Below are 25,229 nucleotides of genomic sequence, written 5' to 3'. Positions count from 1 at the left end.
AAAAAAAACAAAGTATGTTGAAGTTTTAAAATGTAAAATGATTCATTGTATATAATCATGTCCTGTATTTAAGTTGAAATTGAAGTATTATCAATTCATGGGAGCCAAAGTTACTATAAATTTAAGTGTAAAAATAAATATGATTGTAAAAGACTTTTTCTTTGTTTTTAAATATAAATTTTGTTCTGTTCTGTTTCTTGTTTATGGCTCACCCTCATCGGATTGGTCCAATGTCAAGTGTTTATGGTTCTGTTTAAACTTGTTAGAGACTGGCAACAATACTCTGTTTGTAGAAAAGTCTTGCGAATAAACAAGTGAACCAAAGAATAAAACTTTTGAGTTACTTGAAACTGTTGAATAATTATTGTTAAATATTAACTTGCCTAACATGAAATATTTTTATCTGACACTTTGTTATCTCGTTAGCGTACTGTAGTATAAAGTAGCTTTTAAAAATATGTATAAAATCTTCAACCTTTTAAAAAATCAGCAGGGGTATGAGAGTATATTAATAGCGACATCTATGTGAGAATTTAAAAACAATCTCGAAAACAGCGTAGCCTTATTCGTAGAGCTCCGGCCTGTTTCATTATATTACAAATGCTTCACGTTTTTGATAATAATACGGGATGTCGTTGATCTCGACTGTTCTATTTTTATGGTCTTAAATGGTACCTTCACAATAAATTTTCTTTTTGAATGTTTTTACGTTTTTGTGAATAATTTTATTTGATGTAAATTGGGTAATTTATCACCTATTTTTTAATCTCTTAATTTGTTCATTATTAGTAAATTATAACTATAAAGTAGATAAAGTAAAATAAATTTTACATCAATTTTTATCACACTAAATGGATGACAATTGATGTTAATACAGTTTTTATCACAAAAACTACTTAAGTAACTATAATATTTTTTGTCCAGATCAAATTATTGGAATCGACTTAATAAAATTAAAATAAAACTAAACAAAGTGTCTATGTGACCTTTATATGTCGGGAATGAAAAGTGAATAACAGTTAGTCGTGGGTAGGTTTAAGATGTAAAATTTATACCACTATATTTATAAGCAATTCGTCTATTTCCATCGAGTGTTATTCTGAGTAGCTGATACAAATGTAGGCGAGTTAAGGGAGTTATATAGGTATGGAGGGGTGGGAGTTCTCCATTCATCGCCGACAGACTGCGCGGGGCTCGCGTGAGACGGGGGGAAGGGAAAGGACGGGGCGCCTTCCAGATAACCTAGTACCCAGCCGAGCGGGCGACGAGAACACATCTCGTGAGCTCTCGCCAATAAAAAAAATATAGTTTTTCAATGTAAAGTATTTACATGATACATCTTATGTGACTGTTTAACGTGTTTAGACACATTTGATTACATTGTGATTTACCGTGTTAGTGAAAATGAAATTGAAAAATTAAGGTAATTTTTTTTACATTTTTTATTAATATATATGACTTATTTCATTTCATTCTTTTTCAATACTAAGTACTGAGATAACTAAATAGAATCATCATCTATTTAACATTTTAACATTGAATAGTTTTCTATAAAAATGCTAAAATGGAAACATTCAAAATCTACGTATTATCTTAATGGGTAAGTTACGACACAAGTAGTGATTTCTTTCAATATTTTCCTGTTGACGTCGTAGATAATATAGTTGGCTAAGACGTGGGCGGCAGCGGTGTTAGGTTTCGGTGTTTCATGAGCTGAGGGAGCAAGGGCGGGCGGGGTTGGAAGACGCGCGGGGGCGGGCGTAGGCGATCGCGCACGTCTCCCCCTCCCGTATTGATCGTTGAATTTTCATAGGTACTCTGCAAATATTGTCGTGCTGTGATTTTTATAATTCTCAATAAATACACAGTGTTTATTTTAAACTTATTTTATCGATGCTTAGTTTGACTCAAACGTGATAGAAAAAGTCATAGTAAAAGATGAAGTAAGGTAGGATTAAATTAAAAATACGAACATTTTTGTACATGAAAGTGTTTTGTTCAATGTTTTATTTATTATTTTAAAATAGTTAAGAGTGCTTATTTTTTATTAGTTGTAATTTGATGTATTTTATCATATTTTTATATATCAAACCATAGAATATAAGCACATAGCGACTACGACTTTATAATCTTAATAAGGTACCTATCCCTGTGGAGGCGGGTGCGGTCTAAAAATAAACTGAGCCTGACACGAATCAATTTATGCCAGTTACTTTAATACATACTTGTTATTGATAAGTTTTCATAAGTATTCGTTACTTAAAGAACATAAATTCTATTAAATAATAATATGAGCGTCTTTCATCTTGTGAGAGTAAAATAAAAAAAGAATATAAAATAAATTTGTATAAATTCAAAATCCCAGTGTTTCATATACGCTAGCTTAATCTTCAGAATGTCTTCATTACCTAATAGCGATTTATGAACATAAATAGCTATATATTATAATGAACTTCGTATTTGAAATTCAACTTATCTTGCAATTGGCAGAAGAGGAAACACATAGGTAGGGGAAATGTCCGCTTTCTATGTGTTTTTTCCTCTGCACAAAACATCTGCAAATGCGGATGGATATGGACAGCGGTCGCTTCGCCATTTTGGCGAAATTAGGTGGTCGCTAAGCTAAGTCGCTAAGTCGTGGTGGTAAGCGACTACCTAATTTGTATAACAAATTTTGTTATTTATAACAAATGTTAACCTATAAGTAGTTTAGTCTAATATTGAAGTGTTATAAAGTTTAATAGAAGATAGAAAACAGTAACAATGTAATAGAATATTGCAAGTTAATCTCATTAACTAGCATTGTTAGTAAGTGCTTTTAAATTTTTATATATCTTTTGTACGTAAGAATTTTCATAGTAATTATTTTTTATTAAAAGTTCAATAATTATTGTTAATTTTACGTATAATTGTCTGACTGAAAGATATTAAAAGATATCACAAGAGGCTCTTTTCGTTGAATGGGTCGTAGTGTTTGTAGAGATGACTCTTTACATCGGGTGGTTCGTCCTGTTTGTGATATATTTAAGGTTGTGTGATAAAAGACCTAGATATTTCTTCTAGGGATAACTGCGTAGAATGCGCGGGATGGTGCGTAGTGAATGAAAAGCGAATCAACAAGTCGCTCGTAAAGTTGGCAGTGCGCGGCGCATGCGTTTTGAGAGTTTGAATGTTTTTTTTTTCAATATGGCGTCTATAAGGACTTTCTTGTAGCTGACCAGTGTTATATATATCAGTTGAGAAACGTTGCAGTCTACGCTTTGGTATCGTTTGACATTCATAGAAGTGGGGATCATTTTCTTATCTTTGGTGCGTACAGTATATATTTGTTATCTTAATTTTGTATTGTATTAAAGTTTATCTGCAATTCATTATTTAATGTCTTTAATAAATATTATTTGTTAAACACATAATATATAATGACACATATAACTTTTTGTAGCAATTTAATATGGAAATAAGTCGATAGGCATTATTGTTTACTGTTGGTTTTTTTTAATAAGGTAGAACATAATCGACCAATTAATTTTAGTCGTATTTCATGTCAGTCATTTAGCAAGTTAGTTTAGTTTTGTTGATTACAATATAAATAAATAGAGTATTATTCTACACCTTAACTATTCGCTTGATTAATACAGCATGTGTGAACAATTTATATCATTGGGTGTTGTGTGGAGATTTTTTAAAAAATGCGATTGAGATCGGTCCAATGGCAAAAGAATCCCATAGGGTCGATCGGGCCAATGGTAAATACCGTATAATTGTTCTAAAATTTTTTTGGCATAATTACCTAAGTCTCTTTTAATTCTACAATACCCATTAATTGTAATTTAATTTTATTGTAATAGTCCATTAAGTTTATACGGATATTCATTTTTGTCAGTTAGCTAGTTACTAAAGAGCTTATTTTTAATGGCACATAAGATAATTGGGCTCCCGATACGTCGGAACATACTTTGTCATGATTTTGCCGTGTCAGTAAACACCCCGTCATCCTTGCATTGAACTAATTGACTGCACTGCTTGAAAGCCTTTGTTTTGGTCCCCTTTTTGATAGGATGCAAGAGAGCTTTCAACTTCACGTGTTCATGTGCTTTGTTAGCAATGTTTAAAAGGTTTTGGATGTCAAAGGAAATACTTTGCTTGATTAGTATCCGTGTTGTAAAAATTGCGCGTCAGTTTTCACTCGACCTTAAATTTTCATAACTCATTAAAATTATTTTCATGATATTTCGTAGTTATATGTATTTTTATTAAAAAATAACCATAGAATATTTCGATAATTGACATACATTTTGTATTTTTAAAATTTATAAATAAATAGGTGTATTGTCTTTATGTATACTATATATACCTAGCTGTTTTAGGAACACAATTTAAAGTTGATTATTATATTGCTATTTTAAGTAGTTATAAAGAATTTTTGTTTTAATTGTCTTAATTTAAATTCGATTTTGTTACAGGTGAAGTAACTTGTCGTCATGCAGCTCCGTGGGTCTGTGTCGCGCAGCACCGCGCAGGTCACCTAGACCGCCTACACGCCTCGCCTCTTACCAGATATAACGATACCTCACAGCAACAATGTCGCTCAAGATACTCTACGTTACCTATTCCGCCCTTATATTCATATACGGTACGTTGTTCTATTGTTGCCAGTTCAATTAAAAATGAAAAAAAAAACCCATATAAATTGTCAAGTAACTAATTTGTTCGCATGCTAGACGCTTGGCTTTAATGTACACGTGACAGGACAGTAACAGATATAATCTGTATAACTTATTTATATAGAGCACTGAACTAGGATTAATTTGCTTCCTTTTAAAATACAACGACTCGAACGGCTGCTATTTTCATCATTACGATGTTTATACGATTAATCGGTAACGACAGTAATTTCTTTGTTTAGTCTTTTAATTTCCTATAATAAGTTACCTAATGATTTGTGTGTATTAGCATGCGGTGAAGAAGCTGCACCGCTGGCTCAACCACGGCCGGCAAACGCGACAGCTGATCCGGCGGACACACGCTCCGTGGGCCGCGTACCGCCTTACGTGCCGCCCTACCAGGCACCTTACCAGCCCGCAGTCGGCATAGCGCCGGGTCTGCAGCCGCCCGGTTTCCGACCTCACAGCCCTTACACGCGAGTTGACTCCTGGCATCGTGAGTACAAACAGCTCACGTAAAGTATAATTAATTTACAATTCGGAAAAGAAATGGCAATATATCTCCAAATTCTAATACGATTAGACTTGATCGCAGGCAGTAATAATTATTTATTTGTTTAGATCGTCACGTGGCCATCGATTCTGACGTTATCGCGGAAGACTTCGATGACGACGCTGATGACGGCGACTGCAACCATCCCTGTCCTGCAGATCATTTCTCTTGTCAGGTAATATTTGGTAACATCCGATACTGATACAAAGACTCGTCATATTCAATATGATGATTCTACAATGAATTTGAACATCAGTTCAGCTTTCCCCATTTCACCTTTACCTTATTGAAATGGGGAAAAGTAGTATTTTCTTTTTCTTTTACCATAAATATAGTTATTTATGGTACAGGTATCATGCACCTGCATCCCAATGGAGAAACGTTGCGACGGCATCGCCGAGTGTGCTGAGGCAGAAGACGAGCAGGGCTGCGCACGCGCGTGCGACGAAAGCGACAACCGCACCCTGTGCCACGCTACCGGCGTCTGCATCGCGCTGACATGGCTCTGCGACGGCGACAACGACTGCGGAGACTTCTCTGATGAAACACACTGCGGTACATTTTTTAAAGATTCAATGGAAGTAAAGAAAGAAATAGTCTGCTTTATATTAAGTGACCTCTTTGTTATTTAAAACACTAAGTAACCATCAATGTGCATGCAATTTGGCCTATTTAATGGAAACAAGACACTATTAAATAATAAATAGTTAATCTTTGAATATTAAATGATTTGTACAACAAGGTAATTTAAAACGATGAAAGCACATTGCACATTTATCCAGTACGGACGATAAATAATTAACATAAATTTCTACCTGTTCGTCAACAGATGGCACTCTTAACTGTACCGTGGACAAGTTCACCTGCACGAATGGCCTCTGTATCCACAAGGATTGGGCGTGCGATGGCGACAACGACTGTCGCGACAACTCTGACGAAATGAACTGTCCTAAGGGCAAGTGAGTACCAACTTTTCCTTTTTCAAAGTACATTTCCATTTAGAACATTTTTTCTCATAACTGGCATGTCTTTTACAGGATATCAGAAATTTCATGTTAGGCATTTATTACAATTAATAAAGGAGACACAGCTAAAAACAAAAACGACTGTGTTGTTAAAATTTCAGTCATTTTCATCGATATGTTCTATGCAGTAATTTCTTTTAGGAATACTTTAATGAGGGTCTGCAGGGGAGACGAATGATCTTGTTCACACTTTAGAGTACTTGGAATTGCATTTAATGGGCTCTGCTCTCCCCTAGTTGTCGACGCTCCGCTGGCGCTGATGAGGTCACGATGGCGCGTGTAAATCATCATATGCACTGATGAGTCACATACAACCTACTTCGTTTCACAACCTACTATTTTTTTGGAACTTTTACTTCGTTTTTCATAGTTACATTGGAATATCTGTGTGTAATATCGAAAAAATCTTAGTTTACGGACGTGGTATATTTGCGTTACTTTTAACTAAAATCCAATTTTTTACATTTTTGTTTGTCTGTCTGTCTTCCTGCAAGTCCGAGTTTGTTCGGAGTTATCTCCGAAACAGCTGGACCGATTTTGATGGGACTTAACTGGAAGTAATGTGTGGAGAAGTATTGTAAAAATAAGCCTTTTTTAATTACGCGGGAGTAACTTTTTAGAGTAGGTTATTTCTTTCCTTTTATGTCCGCGCAGACGAATTCGGAGGCAGTCGCTAGTAGTTCTAGGAAGTCAACTAAGGATAAGTACAGTACACTTGAAATGAATTGCACTGAGGGTCCCCCAGCTGTCGCACGGATCCCCACGTGTTAGAGACACGTGTCACTTCACGCACTAATAAATTAACATCGCAAATGATAAGTGTTCGAGTTGCAGAGGTTACGCTTTGAAAGTGACTGCGTTTGACGCATTTCAATATTTATTAAATTAGTGCATATTTACTTATTTATTTCAAGGCGAAAAACTTATAAATATCTGATGTTTACGTGTCGATTGTAAAGAACGTAGATTTTAGAATGTTAGAACAACAAAATTAAAAATTATAGAAATGGGTGTAAGTTAAATTGGTCAGGTAGAAATTAATGATCCACAACTCTACAACACGCTATAATGCTGTTACAAAAGCCCCGAAGCACAACAAAGGTATCCAACGCTATTGATGTTGTAGGGATAAAAGAAGGAAGAAGCTTAATTCTGGGAAGACACGTATTATAATGTCAATAATGTCTGTTTATTTCATCAATGGCAGTATAAATGAGTACAATAATTGAGTATCAACTAGAGTATGTTCGTGTCAAAAAGATTAGTGTCAAGTATGGAGAGAGTGAGTGCTCACCGCGTCTTAAGTTGCTCCATCTGATTTAATGAGGTATAGATGGATATAAATACAGTCTACGCTATTTTTAGTCTCGTTAGAATTTCACGTTATCCATGAGGGTTACTTACTTCTTACCAATATTATAAATGCGAATGTTTAGATGGACGGATGAATGTTTGAAGGTATCTCCAGAACGGGTGAACGGATCTCGATAAAATTTGGCATAGATATAGAACATAGTCTGGAAGAAAACATGGGCTACTAATTATGTTATTTTTTAATTCATCGCGGACGGAGTCGCGGGCGTCAGCTAGTTTTGGACATAATTATCTTTCACTTTTTAGGCGAGCATTACGACAGTTTTTGGAAATTCATTCCCAAACGGATGAAACATGTTTATACAAAAATCGAAAATTTTCACTCGATACAGTCTATGATATAATAGTAGTTATAAATTTTACATAGTTTTAAAACGTTGTTAATTAAAATAATCTTTTAGAGTAATAGCAAATTCTGTAAGCAAAACTGAAATTGCATACAGCGGATCTCGGCTGGCTTTTTTCGCTCGTTGAGTTTGTGCGGGGGCTTGCGAACTAGGGGATCAATACTGGCGAAGTGGGAGGCGCGCAGGCGGTCGCGGGGCTGCGGAGGAGGGGTGAGCCAGGGTATTCGGGGTGAGCGGGCGCCATAGGAACGCGCCCACGCGCCCGCTCGGCCCGCGCACTGCCCTGATATAGCCGACTTCCGTAGGCGACTCGTTCATACAGCCGAGCATATTAGCAATTGTAGCGGTATCGTATTTATTATGTAACTAATTGCTATTGATATATTTAGATATATATAAAAATTATTCCTTAGTCCAAAGTAGGTCACTATTGATTATGTCGTATAAAGGACAATTAAGACAGTACAGTGATAAAGAATTTAATTGATTCTAAAGAAATGACAATTCGTTTTTAATGTTGCTAGTAAGATCATAGGATTTATAATTCAATACTTACTACTAAATATCTACAATCTTTAGGTCTAGAATTGTGGCTATTTTGTGTCATAAATTATGTATACAGAGAAAAATATTAAGTACAAAATGTATCTGGGATAACTTTGTAATAACATATATACATTTCGATGTTATTTTAATATTAACATGAAATTGTTTCATGTTTCTAAAATACTGGAGTCAGGATTCAACGCATTAAATATGCTACCGATAATAATAATGTATTGTAATTTTATTCTCAGAGTTTTACTTATGAAAGGAGTTATTTTTAGATATTTTATATTTTTACTTGCTTCATATTGAGCTCTGAGATCAATTTCTTTATGATAATAAGCTTTTATATTATTATTAATGGAGCGTCGGTGGCTCAGTGGTCAAGCACTTGACTTGCAATCTGCAGATCCTTGGTTCGAATGCCGCCATGTACCAATGTGTTTTTCGATTTACGATTTACATATGTACATTTATCCGACTTTCTTACGGTGAAGGAAAACATCGTGATGCAACCTGCATATATCTGAGAAGAAATTCAAAAAAAAAAAGGGGGGTCAACCAAGTCAACCAACCCGCACTTGGCCAGCGTGGTTCACTATGGCCTAATCACCCTTAACTTAGGGCCCCGAGCCCCTCGGTGGGGACGTATAGTGAGCTGATGATAATGATGATTATAACTAACGGTTGCCTGCGACTTTGTCAGCGCTGACTTAAAAAACATAGTTACTCCTGCATGAATCATCGAGTAAAAGATATATCAAAAGTCTAGAGTTTTAGAGATTAACCTGAAGAAACGTGGCCTTGCGGATGGACAGAATTAAAAAAATGGATTTTTACCAAAATATTTAATATTTTTCGACGATCTTTACATAGAAACATATTTTAATAAAGAGTTTAAACATAAATAGGTAGTTATTTTAAAGAACTTCGTGATTTTATATATCGCGGTACTGTTTCTATGTTGCCTATTTACTACTGTTGTTTTCTTACTTGTCGTTTTCTAAATTTAAATTACAATTAAATAATAAAAACAATTCATTGAATTGTATGCACAACTAATACACCAATTGATAACATCAGACTTCCTGTACTTACACTTTGTCTATTCTAATGGTAATGCGACAACTCTTGATCTGACAGGATGTGCCAACTCAAACCCGACAACCGTGACCTTTGACTAATATGTAACACGAACTGATTGATGAGTAATGTTCTTAGTGACTATGTATTCATATACTAGCTGTGCCCGCGACTTCATTCGCGTGGTTGTCGGAAACACTATCGCGATTATCTTAATTTTCTCCGTTTTTGCAATATTTCTCACTGACGCTTCGCTCCTATTGGTTGCAGCGTAATGTTATATAGCTTAAAGCCTTCCTCTATAAATGGACTATCCAACAAAAAAAGAATTTTTGAAATCTGACCAGTAGTTCCTTACATTAGCGCGTTTAAACAAACAAACTCTTCCCCTTTATATAATAATATTAGTATAGGTGCTAGTACATATATGCTATTGGCAACTCCTGTAATTTAAAAATATTGACCGATTTTTAAGACTGAAGTGTCTTGTAATTTGTACTTCCCCCGAAGCGATATATTCAGTCATCGTGGTTTATAAGTTATTCGGTTGACAATGTAAATGTTGTACAGATGCAGTGAGAAACAATTCAGATGCGGCACTGGGGAGTGCCTCGCCAAACACTGGCGCTGCGACAGGGAACCCGATTGCCCTGACAACTCCGATGAAGCTGAATGCCGTAATGGTCTTTTATCATTTTTTTGTGCCCTCGGAACCTTTAATTTAAATATTACCAAATGAAAAAAATCTTGATAGATTCTGTTTTATTCTTCACAAATGAGGATGATAACTTAGTTAAATGTTTCATAAAAACTTAGCGATTTCATAAAATATAGTCAAGTCAATACGGCTTGTAAATGGTTAAGAATTGCAACTGTGAAACATGAGGTCATGCATTTAAATATATCAAGCGACTATTGTCCATCGAAAGCTTTCATGTAAATTTCTTTGATAATTAATTTAAAATTTAAGCAAACGCTAACTAATATAAATTATCACAGACCTAGAATTTCTTCAATGCGGGGAAAACGAGTTCCAGTGCAACAACAACAATTGTGTTAGAAAAGAATTCCAATGTGATGGCGACAACGACTGCGGCGACTGGACTGATGAAGACGCTTGTCCCACACTACCCGGCACTTGTAATACTGGAGAGTTCAAGTAAGATTATACGAACTTATCTACGTCACGGAAATCTCACTGCCTCTCATATATTCCATGTATTCTTGCTAATAATTACAACACAATAATTTCCTTCTGATGTTTTATACAATATAAAAAGTATGCAAGTCATCTGGTGTGACTTTATCCTTAGTATGATGTACCCAACAATTACCGCAACAAAAATGCAGATAACCGCTTGTGTCTCCTGCGTTCTGACTTATTTTTTAATTTTACCGTTGTATTTGAAGATGCACAGACGGAAAGTGCATCCCTGACCGGTGGCGGTGCGACGGGCAACGTGACTGTGCAGACGGCGACGACGAGGCAGCCTGCGAACCATACGGCCGTAAGAACTGCACAGTTGACGAATATACGTGTGCTGATCGCAGGTGTATTCTGGTCAGTGAAAGATTGTTCTACATATGCAATTTCATAGAACATAGAGCATTTAGTTTTTGGTTAATAAGTGATGAAATTATTTCACAAAACAGAAAACATGGCTATGCGACGGCGTCAGCGACTGCACTAACGGCGAAGACGAGACCAATTGCGAAGTGTCTTGCGAACAAGATCAGTACATGTGTAAGTCGATGTACAGTTCCGTATTCAGGAATTGTGTGAACAAGAAGCACGTGTGTGACGGCATGAGAGACTGCCCTAAAGGAGACGATGAGGAGAACTGTCCAACCAAGCGCACCTGCACACCTAATGATCATTGCGAAAAGCTATGCATCACCACACACGATGGACAACCTGCCTGCACTTGTCCGTTGGGATACTTATTAGCTGAGGATGGTTACAGGTAAAATAAAAAGAATTCGACTATACCAAATAATCTAGTCAAGACTATTGGACTATTTTTTATTCTTCCTTTTGTATGTATGGTGTATTAAAAAGACTTGATGACGTTAAAGATTAAATTAACGAACAATAGATACTATAGATAACTCAATGTGCTTTGCCTGCGACGGTTTAAGTTCGAAATTTCCTTAAATTGGTTTATCATCCCTTATTGCAAGCCCTAATAAGTTAATAGATTGATGAGCAAAGATTTAAACAAGTTCATAATATTAACAGTTGCCACGACATCGACGAGTGCATGTTCGAGCAGGACCCAGTGTGCTCACAGACGTGCTCCAACACTCCGGGCAGTTTCACATGCGGCTGCATGACGGGCTATGTTCTGCGCCCTGACGCCCGCTCCTGCAAACCTATTGGCGAGTCACCCACACTGCTGTTCACCAATAGAATTGGCATACGAAAGGTAATATTTAAACCTTGCATTTTTGACGTGTCTATTTTTTACTGTATAACATTTTGTGAAGTAATATCCATTAATATCTATGCAATTATTTGCCCAGGTTTGGTTAACTGGTGAAAATTACGAGCCAGTGATAAAAGGACTCCATAACGCAGTCTGTCTGGATTATCATTACGAAAAGCAACTCATTTTCTGGTCAGAGAACAACATGAAAGTAATAAGAGTTGTTGAATTGATTAACAATACAATGTCAGGTAAAAGAACTATAATTTTACGATTCTAGTGTATTATTAGTTTTTCTTGTGATAAAATTTGTAGAGTAAGTAGTAAATAATAATCTTGTAGTCGGTACTTTATATAATATTTTATCTTTTGTTGCACATTCCCGAAACTCAATATTTCCCAGTGTATTTGAGTTTGAATCAGATCACATAATTAAGAATAAAGTTTTAAATACATGCTCCTATATTTTTAGATGTAATAAAATGGGGATTAGAAACGCCAGGTGGCCTGGCCTTGGATTGGATACACAATTTGCTGTTTTGGACTGATTCGGGCAACAGAAGGGTCGAGGTTGCGACGTTAGATGGTATGAAGCGAGCGGTGTTAACTGCTACTGACTTGGACAAACCTCGAGCTATTGCTGTGCATCCCGGAGACGCTTTGGTTTTTTGGACTGACTGGGGTAAGATAATGCTTCAAATACCATAAAATCGAATTTACGATTTAGGCTAACTTAAGTTACTCATTTTATTTAAGAAATTTTAAAATGTAAATAGTAATATTAAATTTTAAGTATTTTTTTTAACTGTATAGTATTAAGTTTTAAATTAGCAGTAAGTAAAAATGTATTAATTTATAAGCAACTAGTGTAAGAATTTTGTGAATAATTTAAAAAAGTAACCAAAGTCTCTGGCCACAACATGCCAGGGGGAACGAGAGGGCGGCATAGCGCCGCCCAAAAAAAAAACTTAAGTTACTCACTACCCCTTTCAATACTTACAGGTCCAAACCCAAAAATAGAAAGGACTGACATGGATGGTAAAAGAAGACGGAGTATAATCTTTGACAACATATTTTGGCCTAATGGACTTACGATAGATTACGTAGAATCTAAAATATACTGGGCAGATGCGAGACACCACGTCATAGAGAAAGCGTCTTTCGATGGAAAGGATAGGAAAAGGGTAAGGGTGACTTTGATATTTACAAAAACAATTAGTTGGTAGTAAAATACTTAGAATGAAATCCATTTATGTATCATACAGGTAACTAACAAAGGTCTACCACATCCATTTGCTTTGACGGTATTTGAGGACGCAGTTTATTGGACAGACTGGCACACAAAGAGCATATCAACGGTTAATAAATATACTGGAAAGGGAATACAAACTGTACATGCCAGTCCTACTGCTCCTATGGATATCCACAGGTAGGACTGAATGCATGTAACTAAAATTATAACTTACTACTGATTTTAGATTAGAATTAAAATATCAATAAAAATTACTTTTTGTGTAAGGTTGTTCTATATTTATTTTTCTCTTTATAGCTACCATCCAATGCGGCAAATTCGTACGTACAGAAATCGTTGTGGTAATGACAACGGAGGTTGTTCCCACCTCTGTCTCCCCAACAGCATCGATTACTCATGTCGGTGTCCCGCCGGATTCAATTTAAAATCTGATGGGTAATATTTATTTTATTCTGCCTTTCGCAATAATACTCTTTCTATATTAAATTATTTTATTTTTAATTTATCCAGCCGCACCTGTGAAGACACCCCGGAGAAACTCCTGTTATATGTTAGTAAGAAAAATATAAGACTTAAACTATTGAATCCTCGCAAGCAAATAGATTCATTGGATGCCGTAAGTTGTATTTAATTTAATAATTTAATTAGTCAACTCTTGTTATTTGTGTATGAAAACTTATATGTTTATATTGTACAGGTTATTCCATTAGAAAATGTAAAATATGGCGTAGCTATGGATTGGGATCACAATACGAATACAATATTTTGGACTGACGTTGATAAAGATACAATTAATCGCGCATATCTTAACGGATCTAATCAAACAGTTATAGTTTCTTCTAACCTTAGTAAGTCTTTAATAATGTCCCTAATACTTCATAACATCATCAACTCACTATACGTCCAAACCGAGGGGCTCGAAGCCTGCTAAGTCAGGGGTGACTAGGCCATAGTCAACCACGCTGGCCCTGTGCGGTTTGTTGACTTCACACACATCTTTGAATTTCTTTTCAGATATGTGCAGGTTGCATCACGATGTTTTCCTTCACCGTGAGAACGTCGGATAAATGTACATATGTAAAATCGATAACACATTGGTACATGGCGGTATTCAAACCCAAGACCTGCAGAATACAAGTCAAGTGCTTAAACCCATGAGCTACCGACGCTTTTCTACTATTACTTTATAATTCATTATTAATTTGTAACGTTTTGTAAGTCACTGTTTTATACTTTTTATTTCTACAGTATCACCGGCGGGCTTAGCTTATGACTGGTTGACTGATAAGTTATATTGGACCGATTCTGGAAGTAACAGAATTGAAGTAGCAAATTCTGATGGTACTATGAGAGGACTTTTAGCTTGGAAAGACATTGACAAGCCAAGAGATATAGTTTTAAATCCGAAAGGTATTTTTTTAATTTATCATTAAAATTATTAATTAAGAAAGGTCTTGTAAGGACACAACTTTACTTAATTGTAAATTGCCAACTTTACTACTTTTTTTTTTAATTTACTGCTAACTTCGTTATAAAATCTTTAACATTTCTAGGCGGGGTTATGTATTGGTCTGATTGGGGTGCGACTCCTTGTATAGAGCGTGCTGATATGGACGGTAGCAATCGAAAGAGGATTCTCTTCGGAGACATGACCTGGCCGAATGGACTGGCGGTGGATTATGATAATAATCGACTCTATTGGAGCGATGGCGGAAACCGAACAATAGAATACGCTAATCTTGACGGGACTGGTCGAACTGTTTTAATTGGTAAGAAAACTATTTAGTTTTTACAGATGATTTCATAAGATATGTGTGGTTAAGTAACGTTTAATTTTTATGCCATACTTATTTTTTATGTTTGTTTGCGGGTATTTGGGGTCAAATATCAATAATTTGCTCGCTGGACCCCATTTTTTCATAAATTAATACATAATCTAATATCCACTTCTTAAAATTATCTTTATTTTCTGTTTTTGTATCTCAAGCTCAAAATATTCCACATCCCTTTGGATTGGATTTATTCGGCGATGAAGTTCTTTGGACGGATTGGGAAGCGAAATCTATACAAGCAGCAAACAAATATACTGGTAAAAATCGTCGCACCCTGGGCGCTGGGATCGATGGTCTTATGGATGTCAGAGTATTTCATACTGAAAGGAAATTTGTAGCCAATCGGTAAGTTACAGAGAATCAGCATTCAATAAATAAAGCTTAAAGAAACTATACTGAACATGATTTTATTGTTTCAGTTGTGCGAAAAATAATGGTGGTTGTTCTCATCTTTGCCTATTAAAACCAAATGGTCGATCTTGTGCTTGTCCGACGGGTATAAAAATAAATGTATGTATTCTGTTAATTATAATAGCGAAGAATTTGAAAATAGTAGTGTAATGGTAACGTTATTAATTTCGCAGGACGATAAAAAAACATGTCCCGAAGGTCCGTTGAATTATTTGATTTTTGCACATCGTATTGACATACGCGTTATGTCCTTGGATGTGCCTTACCTCGTAGATGTTGTCATGCCGCTGCCTCCCCTCAAGAATACATTAGGTGTTGATGTCGATCAAAGAACAGGTAAATTTAATAAAACTCGGCTTCCTTTTTTCGTCATCAGGCTGTCTATTTTTTATAATTCTCTTAACCGGTACTATTTCGTAGGTATGGTCTACTGGAGTGATACGGCCGAAAGAATTATTCAGCGATCGAATAGACACGGACAAAATGTTGAGACGATTTTCTCGCACGGCATCCGTACGTGCGACGGCATGGCTATTGACTCCGCTGGACGAAAGGTATGGTATTAGCTTACTAACTAGCTAACTTAAAAAACGTTTAAACCTGTTAATTTAATTAGATAGTAGAATAAATAATAATAAATATATAATAATAATAAATATCTATGAATAGAACGTGTTTACTTAAAAAGTGTTTTCATTTAGATTTATTGGACGGACGGAGGACGTAATAGCATTGAAGTTGCAGAATTAGATGGAAGCAATAGGAAACTACTTATTTGGACTGGATTGGGTATGTGTGATTTTTTGCATGAATAATAGTATAGTTAGGTTTCATTTTAATTATTGTAATATGTTTTATTCAGATTCTCCTCGAGCCATCGCATTGTATTACGAACAGGGGTATATGTTCTGGTCAGACTGGGGAACAACGGCTAAAATTGAGCGGGCGGACATGGACGGTAAAAACAGGTAAAATGGAAAATTTATTTTACAGTATCTCTTCTTATGAAATCCAGCTTGCTTTGCATTTATACATAAAACTTTTATTTCACAGGCACGTCATTATAGATAACAATATCAAATGGCCCAACGGTTTAGCGATAGATAGAATCGAAGGCCGCTTATACTGGAATGATGCTAAAATGCTTACAATAGAGAGTTCCAATTTCAATGGTAAAGAACGACGTATCCTTCTGAACAAAGTCCCTTATCCCTACGGCATAGTGATAGTAGGCCAACACATCTATTGGACGGACTGGAAGACCAAGGCTCTTCATAGAGCCGATAAGACTACTGGCGAAAACCAATTGAAGATCAGAGAGAATTTGGAAGGTTTGATGAATCTACGCGCTGTTCAAGTTAGTATTTAACTATTTTATAAAATAAAAATTAGAGTGAATTTGTTAGTATATCTCTGTGATATTAGATGAAGCAAAAATGACCAATTAAATCTCAGAACCAATATATTCTTTTCCACGGACGATTTACAAATGGTGCAATTTGAAACTATTTCAGGGCGACCAAGTTTTTACTAACGCTTGTGGTGAGAATAACGGAGGCTGTTCACATCTCTGCCTACGTGCTCCTCAAGGTTATTCGTGTGCTTGTCCGACGGGAATACTTTTCGAAAACGACACTGAATCAAATCCGAAAATCTGCAAACCTCATCCTGACAATTTCCTGGTGTTTGCTACTAAAAAGACTTTGACTATGATGTCTTTGGACACACCGGAGCAATGGGATATCACTCTACCCGTAAAGAACATCTCAAATACGGTAGCAGTTGATTATCATTGGGAAGCAAAAATGATATACTTTACTGATGTTGGTTATAGTGTGATCAGGTTTGTTCAATATTGACAATTGTTTAAATTAATACAAGCCAAAAAATTTGTATCTTTAAGTTTGTTAAATTATTTAATTATGTCTTTAGATCTGTAAATATGACAAACATGAGAGATACCAATGTTATAATCAAAGAAAACTTGACTGCTCCGAACGGTTTGGGTATTGACTGGATAGCCAACAATATGTATTGGACCGATAATGAATACAAGGTAACTTCGTACCATTATCCTGTTCATGTAAATGATAACAAATCGCAAACATTTTTGCTAATTAAATATTCAATTTTAGGTGGTGGAGGTATCACGGTTAGATGGCAGTTGCAGGAAGACATTGGTCAGAAATTTGACAGAACCTCGTTCCCTTACGTTATTCCCAGCAAAAGGGTAATGTTACAATTATTCATAAGTTACGACATTACATCTGATCAATATCATACAGTTTGCATTAGAAATGACAATCAAGAACAATTAACAAGGTGAATCAACAAATTTTCTTAAGCTTTAAAATATTATTTGTAGATTTCTTTATTGGAGCGATTGGGGCGAGATGCCATTGATCGAGCGAGCTTTGCTAGACGGTAGTCAGAGAAAAGCCATCGTTACACACGACCTCGGATTCCCGAATGGTCTGACAATTGACTTCAAAGACCGCAGACTCTATTGGACCGATGCTTTGAAACAGAGAATCGATACATCTGATCTGAATGGACAACATAGAGTGCAATTAGTACCTCATGCTAAAAATCCTTTCGGAATGACACAGGTGGGTAAATAACTAAGTAACGTAGAAACGCTAGGTAAATGAAAACACCTTTTAGTCTAAATTAGCTTGTCCAAATCAGGTAATTATAACATGTATTAATAAATAGAATAATTAGTTTTTTATAAGCCATTTACCAAATACATCTGTTCCTGCTAAAGCCTAAATTACGATGAAAAAGGATTTAGCGGTAAAACCTAAAATTTACCAATTACTTCTGGTAAAAATCCGAAAAGTTACGCGATTTTGTGAGAGTGTAAAATGTATATGTTTTAAAGTAACACATCGTTTCTGTAATTGGCACACATTGAAAAGAATAAATCTTTCTACAGTTCAACGATTACATCTACTGGACGGACTGGTTCAAGAAGTCGGTAATGAGGGTCGACAAGAAAACTGGTAAGAACGTAACCGCGGTTAGCGCAGAACTGGACACATTGATGGAGATCAAAGCGGTGTCGGCGGAAAAGCAACGCGGCTGGAACCCATGCCGAGATGACAACGGTGGCTGCAGCCACCTCTGTCTCTTTAGAGGACCAGATTATGTATGCGACTGCCCGAATGTACCAGATGAACGGCCTTGCACTGCAGGTAATACTTTTTATCGATTCATATTAAAGTTTTAGTTTTATTCCCTAGCGGCCTACCGATCTATCAGTCGCTAATATTTAAAAACAAAAAAGTTGCTCCACTTATGCTTCTAAAACAACATTGTTGGTCAGGCTTTAAAAATAGTAAGTCCCACAAAAGCAATAACAAGGTAAGGATGTTACTACAGCTTTGGAACTTAGCATCAAAGTTATAAACACTTAAAATAGTTCCAAGAAAATATAATTCGGGATACTAATATTCATTCTTCTAGTTTATTGGTAAAACAACTTTAAGTAATTTTATAGAATTTAGCAAGTAATATTTACAACTGAACTGAGAATTTACTTTTGCAGAAATAAAATTACGAGTCGATACAAGAATGCCATCTCATTATCCATCCTACTACGACTACATGGACACCGAGGTATCGACTAAGCAGCCGTTGCCCACGCCCCAGCCGGAGAAGAGCGTCGGTGTCATCATAATTGGCGCGGTACTTGGATGCTGCGTCGTACTCGGCGCCCTTACTATTATTGTCATTTGTGGTAAGTAACGATTTGTCTTGCTAAGACAAGATTCTAAGATTTCTATTTCTCATTCCTTAATAAATTCTGTTAATTCCAGTGAAATTGCACCCGGGGCGCGGCGGCGACCTGAAGGAGAACTACCGTGAGTCCGGCGGCCACATCTCCTTCCACAATCCCAACTATAGCTGCGCGGCTGGCACCAGCGCGCCAAGCGACGTCGACCGCCGCGGTAACAGGTTCCAAGGGATATTCAAGTACGACAAAAGCCAGGTTTGTGAGCAACATTATTGTAACTGTTGTTGATAAAGTACCATAGTAGCGCAGACTTTGAAAATTTTCATCTAAAATTCGTTTCGAATAAACATAACATTGTTATATGCCAGATTTAAAAACACCAGTGTCAGTATTTATATATGAGTTCCTCAATGTGTGCTGTATTTTAGGAAACAAATTATCAATTAAATAGATCATTGTATTTTTTTTCATTAGGAACGTGTGACCAACGTCTATATCCCGGAGGGCACCAGCCTGTTACCGCCACCGCCGCCGCCGCCGCACCGCCGACCCTCGCACGATGACTTTGAACCTGTCACCTTACACCCCTTCGCCTGAACTCGGACCTGTAAGGTGCAAGGTGCCAGGTGCCAGGTGCCATCACATTGACGATGTGAATCGAATTAATTAATTAAAATTACAATTGCAATAAATCTATTAAGTAACAAAGATTTCGATTTCAACGTGAGTGTAATGGCATCTTAACGAAAAAACGATCTCAATTACCAGGAATAGACAGTTGTAGAAATGACACATAGTTTTTAGAGCAGGCGGTGTATCAATTACAATCAATGTTAGAGCTCCTAGAAACGCTATACAGGCTGATGACAAAGAAAAACACGCGCCTCTAAAGTCACAGAGTATACAACAAAACTTAATGGAAACTAATTTGAAATACGAGATGCGGCGCCTATTCCACCACCTAATTTCGTCAATTCCAAATATCAATAAAATGGACATATACGTAGATATATACAGTAAGATTATTGTTAATTGTAAACTGATTGGAAAAATTAATGTAGGCTAAATTTGTAGGAACGTATCTGTCCTAGCCTACTTTATATATCGATTCAACCTTGTTGTCAGTATTGAAACTCCGTCATATAACTATATATGTATGAAAGTGTTTGTGATTTTAGAACATTCCTCGGGAATATGAATCTTAAACATTGTTATTGTTTATAGAAAATGGATATCGTGTAGAATTTAGGTAAGTCTAGAAGACTAAAATGATATTTTATTAATGTGTAAATAGATTAATTAAAAAAAAACTGAGTAACGCATTCCTGTAGTTATTTACGTTAAAATTTGAACGAAATGTAAATCGAAATCATGTCATCTTGCGGCGTTGTTAGATTTTCTTAATTTTTATATTTTTTATACTTCTACGATACTAGAATGGGTGAATTCTTTAGATTATTTTGCTTCAATTGTTCGCATTCGCCCTACGTAGTATCGTAGTTACAGAAATATGATTTTTTATAGAATAAGTGTAACACATAGAATTAAATGAAATATATAAAATTTGTATTATTTTCGTACAAGTCCGTGTTTCATTTCTCGTAGGCTCACGAGAACACGATACATGGAGAAATTAAAACTTATAAAAAACATAGATTATAATATGTATTGAGGTCTGGGATTATTTTTTTTATGTTCATTTCTTTAGTGACGGGCTATGAATGGAATCCCGGCCTCGCATCACTGTAATTGTATGTTTGCTGAATGTACGTACATATATTTATATAAATGTATTGGTAAATATAGTTAACATATATGGTATTGATTTAATCATGGATCTCATCGATAATCGTCACTAGATAATGGTCTTATTTTCTGATCGGTTTCCTCTAATGCTTCTAGTATTTACTTCACCACAATTAATATGGTGACAATAAGATATCAATGTAAATAATTAGTTTTAATTACGAAGATTTTTTGTCAGACATATTGAATTGTAAATAATAATTTATTTATAACATGCGATGAAACACAACTCGTTTATATTTGATTGAACAGATGCGTTGGAATATTGCACGTCTCATATCAGAGTACATTCCTTTAGTAATTAATTAGAATTATGTCTTTAAAAATATGCTTTGGAGTTTCCTACTAAATATAGATTGCCTCATTACTTCAGTTATGGGATATCATATTATTTTCTTTGTGTTTTATCGAGGGTTCTAATGACGCCCGCAAAGGGCGGGTAAAGTTTCACAGGGTGATATAATCTAAGGTAGACTTAGGACTGGTAACGGTTACAGATTCAAAATGTATTTGCGCAGAGAAATTATTTTTATCCGCTTCAATTCAACCAGACTGTTGTTATCGCCGTCAAATATTTTTCAAAATTATTACTGCAAAATTATTTATTACTATTTCATAGATAAAATCTTTTATTTAAATACACCGATGAAAGATTGGTATATTTTGAAATGAAAAAAATGTGTAAATTAGTGGTTATTTTTGTGTCCTGATGTTTATTTTGAATAAACACACGTGTATATATAACAACTAACAAATAACTATAGTATAGACTGACAAACTTATCTGACCCGGTAGGCACAATTACAATGGCTAATTATATCAATTCATCAATGCTAAAAAAGTGTCACAAGATCCTTGTCGTACTGCGGTAGTTTTGTCATGTCTTGTGTGTCATTCTCTATGCCTATAAGTTTAACATACAACGACAGAACTAATCGCTATAATAACGCCTCTCACCGGGCCAGATAACTTTGTCGGTGTGTACTTCAATATTGTTTAATTTAATAAGAGTTTGTTGCGCCATTCAAAGTTTATTCCTCGTATTTTACTAAATTACATTTGCTGTGTATAAAATACACTGTTTTAACGCTTCAATAATCAATCCATTCCATCGATACAGAATTAATTTACGAGCGTTGCATAATATCAATATTCTTCTTTGGTTTTTTCATTGTGACGATTCAATTTTTATATTAAAAATTGTTTTCAAACTTTATGTAAACTTCAAAATCGAATTGGACTGGCCACAACTCGAATGTTTTATAATGTTTCGAGTTAGTTTTAAGATAAACTATTTCTTTGAATGCATAGCTTTTAAGAGAAGGGAATATGAGTGCTGTGATACCAAATACTTTGGGTTTGAGTACGAGGATGGAAGTTGGCAATCATTTCGAATAATTCGATTTGTATGTGGGGAGTTTCATTTTGTCGTTTGTAATATTTGTAAAAATGACATTCGTCATTTTATGCACAAAATAATCATGCGCACAAAGCGTTTCCAAAACTTTCGAAATCTCTTTATTTATAATATAATAATAAATTGAAATTCATTAAATCATCGTGCGATTTGTGCCAAATTTGTAATTTTTCAGTAATATTTTTTATTAGCGTGTAATATTATTTAATTTTTAATCAATCATTAGTATTAAAAAGATAATTATATAAACAGTTTTTACACCTTCATTACCTCCTTAAGTAAGGTGTCAAAACTGTTGTGTGATTTATTATTGTATTAAAATTTTAAGTATAGAAATTATTCAAATATTTATGCGTTACTTATTTACCACCCTGGCTTTATTTCTAATTACTACAGCTCGCTTCCTATAATTTCCTGCATAATTAAAACCGCATATCATCGAAGTTTATAAAGGATCCGGCTCGAAGGACCAATGTATGGCGTAATCCGTGCATATAAATTGATACGTCGAGTTTAAACAGAGATATATGAATTATTCGTCAAACTACGGCTATGGTTTTTAATAGTCCGGTAAGCACATACGGCGATTGATGTTCGAACTTAAGCTAATTTGCGTGCATCGTGTCGCGTATGGTAATCTGCTCATGGTGGGAAAACATGTGTTTAAACGGTACATATGTCACTTTAATTATATTCCAAATCACTATTTTATTATTACAGTAAAACAACATGTTTAAAATATACATATTATTTATTTCATTCAGCATTCAATGTAGACACGTACATATTTTAAATGATTACACCTAGTCAACATACGTATATAACACTTAGAAGATAGGATCGCAGACAACATACAGAACAGCTAATGCATACGTAGACAATAATACTTGAAGAGTGTCAAACAGACCGAGGCTCCTGCGTATATAGTTATAACTCCAAAAATGCGATTTTCAGAAAACACATTTTAGTTTTAATTAACGATGTAAAAGTGTATTCAAATTTTGATTTCAGGAATCAATAATGTTTTTAAGTATATAAAAAACAGAAAATATTACCAAAAAACGAGTTACAACCTTATACATAGGATCCTTGTTGGAAATTATAATTATAAGGAATGAAATTGTAGTCTTTACAATAAAAGCATATTCAAATATAGATACGGAATGATATAATTAAATCTATACATTTAAATTACTACAAACATCCAACGTATCGAATCATTAATTTTAAATTTTTGATGAAATTATTTTTTTTAGTCGATTTTTTAGTTCACTGAGTTGACGGCCAACCTCCATTAAATGGAAAGGCACCTTGAGAGAGAGAGAGAGTCGATAGAAGTATTTATTGAGAAAAAGGGCAAAAGTTTGTTAGTTAATTAAATATACACAGTCAAGTCTTCTTTTCTTTACAAAATAACAATTGAATTTTTATTCCTTCAAATATTTAAAAAAGATAAATAACAGATAAAAAATAATTTCATCAACATTTTTTTTACCGATATTCGACATTACTAACATTAAATATAATTTGTAAATGTAAAAATATAGGCCTGACAAAATATAAAAGTCAACAAAAGGTTAAGTTTGTCTTATAAGACAGTAATCAAGTTGTCCCATTTTAGACAACAAGATTTGTAGTTTTTTAATTTTGAGAAATATGTTTATTGTCTAAATTTCCTTGCCTCATTAATAAAACTAAGGAGGTGCTATAACAACGACAATGTAATGAATAAAAAGTAAAACAAAATGTTTGATGCTGGCTGTTTGGGATGATGACAATTAAAATTTAAATAAAAAAATTGTAAGTTCAATGAACTTAGCGAAATATTTTTCTATACGTTGCCACCAAAATTCATACGACTATTCTTTTTATTTTAACGAAAATACAACTAAATACCAATAAACTCTAGTAGCCTCAAATATTTTAAATTTTGGAAACGACACAAACATTTTGTAATTCTGATATACGTCAAATAACTATTTACTTATAATCTCAAGTAATTTATAATATTATTGTTATAACAGATTCAACAAGACTAGCATTTAAAACCTTTCAAAAGAACTTAAAAAAATAAATAAAAACAAGAGTTTTTAATTCAGGTACTGTAAAATGCCAACATCTACAATGGCTTACCTTCAATTCGAATTTACCGACTCTGAAAAGTTTACTTTTGGAGCCCAGCCCGCTCTGAAGTAAACTGTATTTTCGATATTCGTGAAATTCTTTACCTAACTTTTGATTCGTATCTATAAACATTATAGTGATCGTCAACCTGTTTGTCCACTGCTGGACATAGGCCTTTCCCAATGCCACCATAGTATACGGTCCACCGCTTTCCACATCCTATCCACAACTAAGATATACTACCAAAATCTCAAACAGAGCACAAACTGTGCTTACACGTAAGTAAACGAGGCATCAAGCCGCGCGGAACAAAAGCATCTTGCATAATACTACATACACGCTACTCGACCACAATAACATGAGACTTCAGTTGGATGACGTCACACCTTGACATAGATATGGATATATTTACATTATGGAATAATCAATGAAAGTTTGGAATGTAATACATTTTCTTCATTAGTTGTGAACAAAGGGTTGTCTATGACAAGATGTGAAAATAATAAAACATAGATAAATTGAGTCGAAATTTATAATATCGTGTGCTACAAAGTAGGGAGTTCAGTTATTTACAAAAATTAGTCTCATGTTATTGTGGGTGTGCTGTAACTTATTTAAATTGGCACAATC

General features: G+C 34.9%; 1 protein-coding gene across 3 annotated transcripts; it reads left to right on the top strand.

The window, feature by feature from the left end:
• Positions 1-1,271: 1,271 nt before the first annotated feature.
• LOC106123563 (LDL receptor related protein 4) lies at positions 1,272-21,690 on the top strand. Of its 3 annotated transcripts, none has more exons than XM_013319965.1 (35): positions 1,272-1,423; positions 4,464-4,633; positions 4,954-5,160; positions 5,286-5,392; positions 5,568-5,772; positions 6,047-6,176; positions 10,163-10,269; positions 10,592-10,751; positions 11,003-11,153; positions 11,246-11,556; positions 11,832-12,018; positions 12,116-12,269; positions 12,491-12,700; positions 13,021-13,202; positions 13,284-13,447; positions 13,568-13,705; positions 13,781-13,886; positions 13,968-14,118; positions 14,519-14,680; positions 14,824-15,039; positions 15,258-15,447; positions 15,522-15,612; positions 15,687-15,849; positions 15,934-16,067; positions 16,215-16,302; positions 16,376-16,481; positions 16,567-16,870; positions 17,028-17,356; positions 17,446-17,569; positions 17,649-17,743; positions 17,879-18,122; positions 18,452-18,710; positions 19,064-19,255; positions 19,335-19,507; positions 19,727-21,690. In XM_013319965.1, exons 2-35 carry the CDS (start codon positions 4,582-4,584, stop codon positions 19,847-19,849), a joined length of 5,715 nt encoding a protein of 1,904 aa, XP_013175419.1. In that variant the 5' UTR covers positions 1,272-1,423; positions 4,464-4,581; the 3' UTR covers positions 19,850-21,690. The 3 variants fall into 3 exon arrangements, with proteins under 3 accessions (XP_013175419.1, XP_013175417.1, XP_013175418.1); XM_013319963.1 differs by having other exon boundaries at positions 10,163-10,275; XM_013319964.1 differs by lacking the exon at positions 1,272-1,423 and adding an exon at positions 3,241-3,309 and having other exon boundaries at positions 10,163-10,275.
• Positions 21,691-25,229: the final 3,539 nt, after the last annotated feature.

This window comes from Papilio xuthus, unplaced genomic scaffold (assembly GCF_000836235.2).
Source record: "Papilio xuthus unplaced genomic scaffold, Pxut_1.1 DF826115.1, whole genome shotgun sequence".
Taxonomy (NCBI): domain Eukaryota; kingdom Metazoa; phylum Arthropoda; class Insecta; order Lepidoptera; family Papilionidae; genus Papilio; species Papilio xuthus.
This window is presented reverse-complemented; position numbering and strand designations above follow the sequence as displayed.

Excerpts from the sequence above, each read along its gene's own strand:
- LOC106123563 (XM_013319963.1), top strand. The coding sequence starts at position 4,582 with ATGTCGCTCAAGATACTCTACGTTACCTATTCCGCCCTTATATTCATA. Across the intron at positions 6,177-10,162 it reads ATGAACTGTCCTAAGGGCAA|ATGCAGTGAGAAACAATTCA; the intron begins GTGAGTACCAAC and ends AATGTTGTACAG. Across the intron at positions 13,203-13,283 it reads ATGGAAAGGATAGGAAAAGG|GTAACTAACAAAGGTCTACC; the intron begins GTAAGGGTGACT and ends TGTATCATACAG.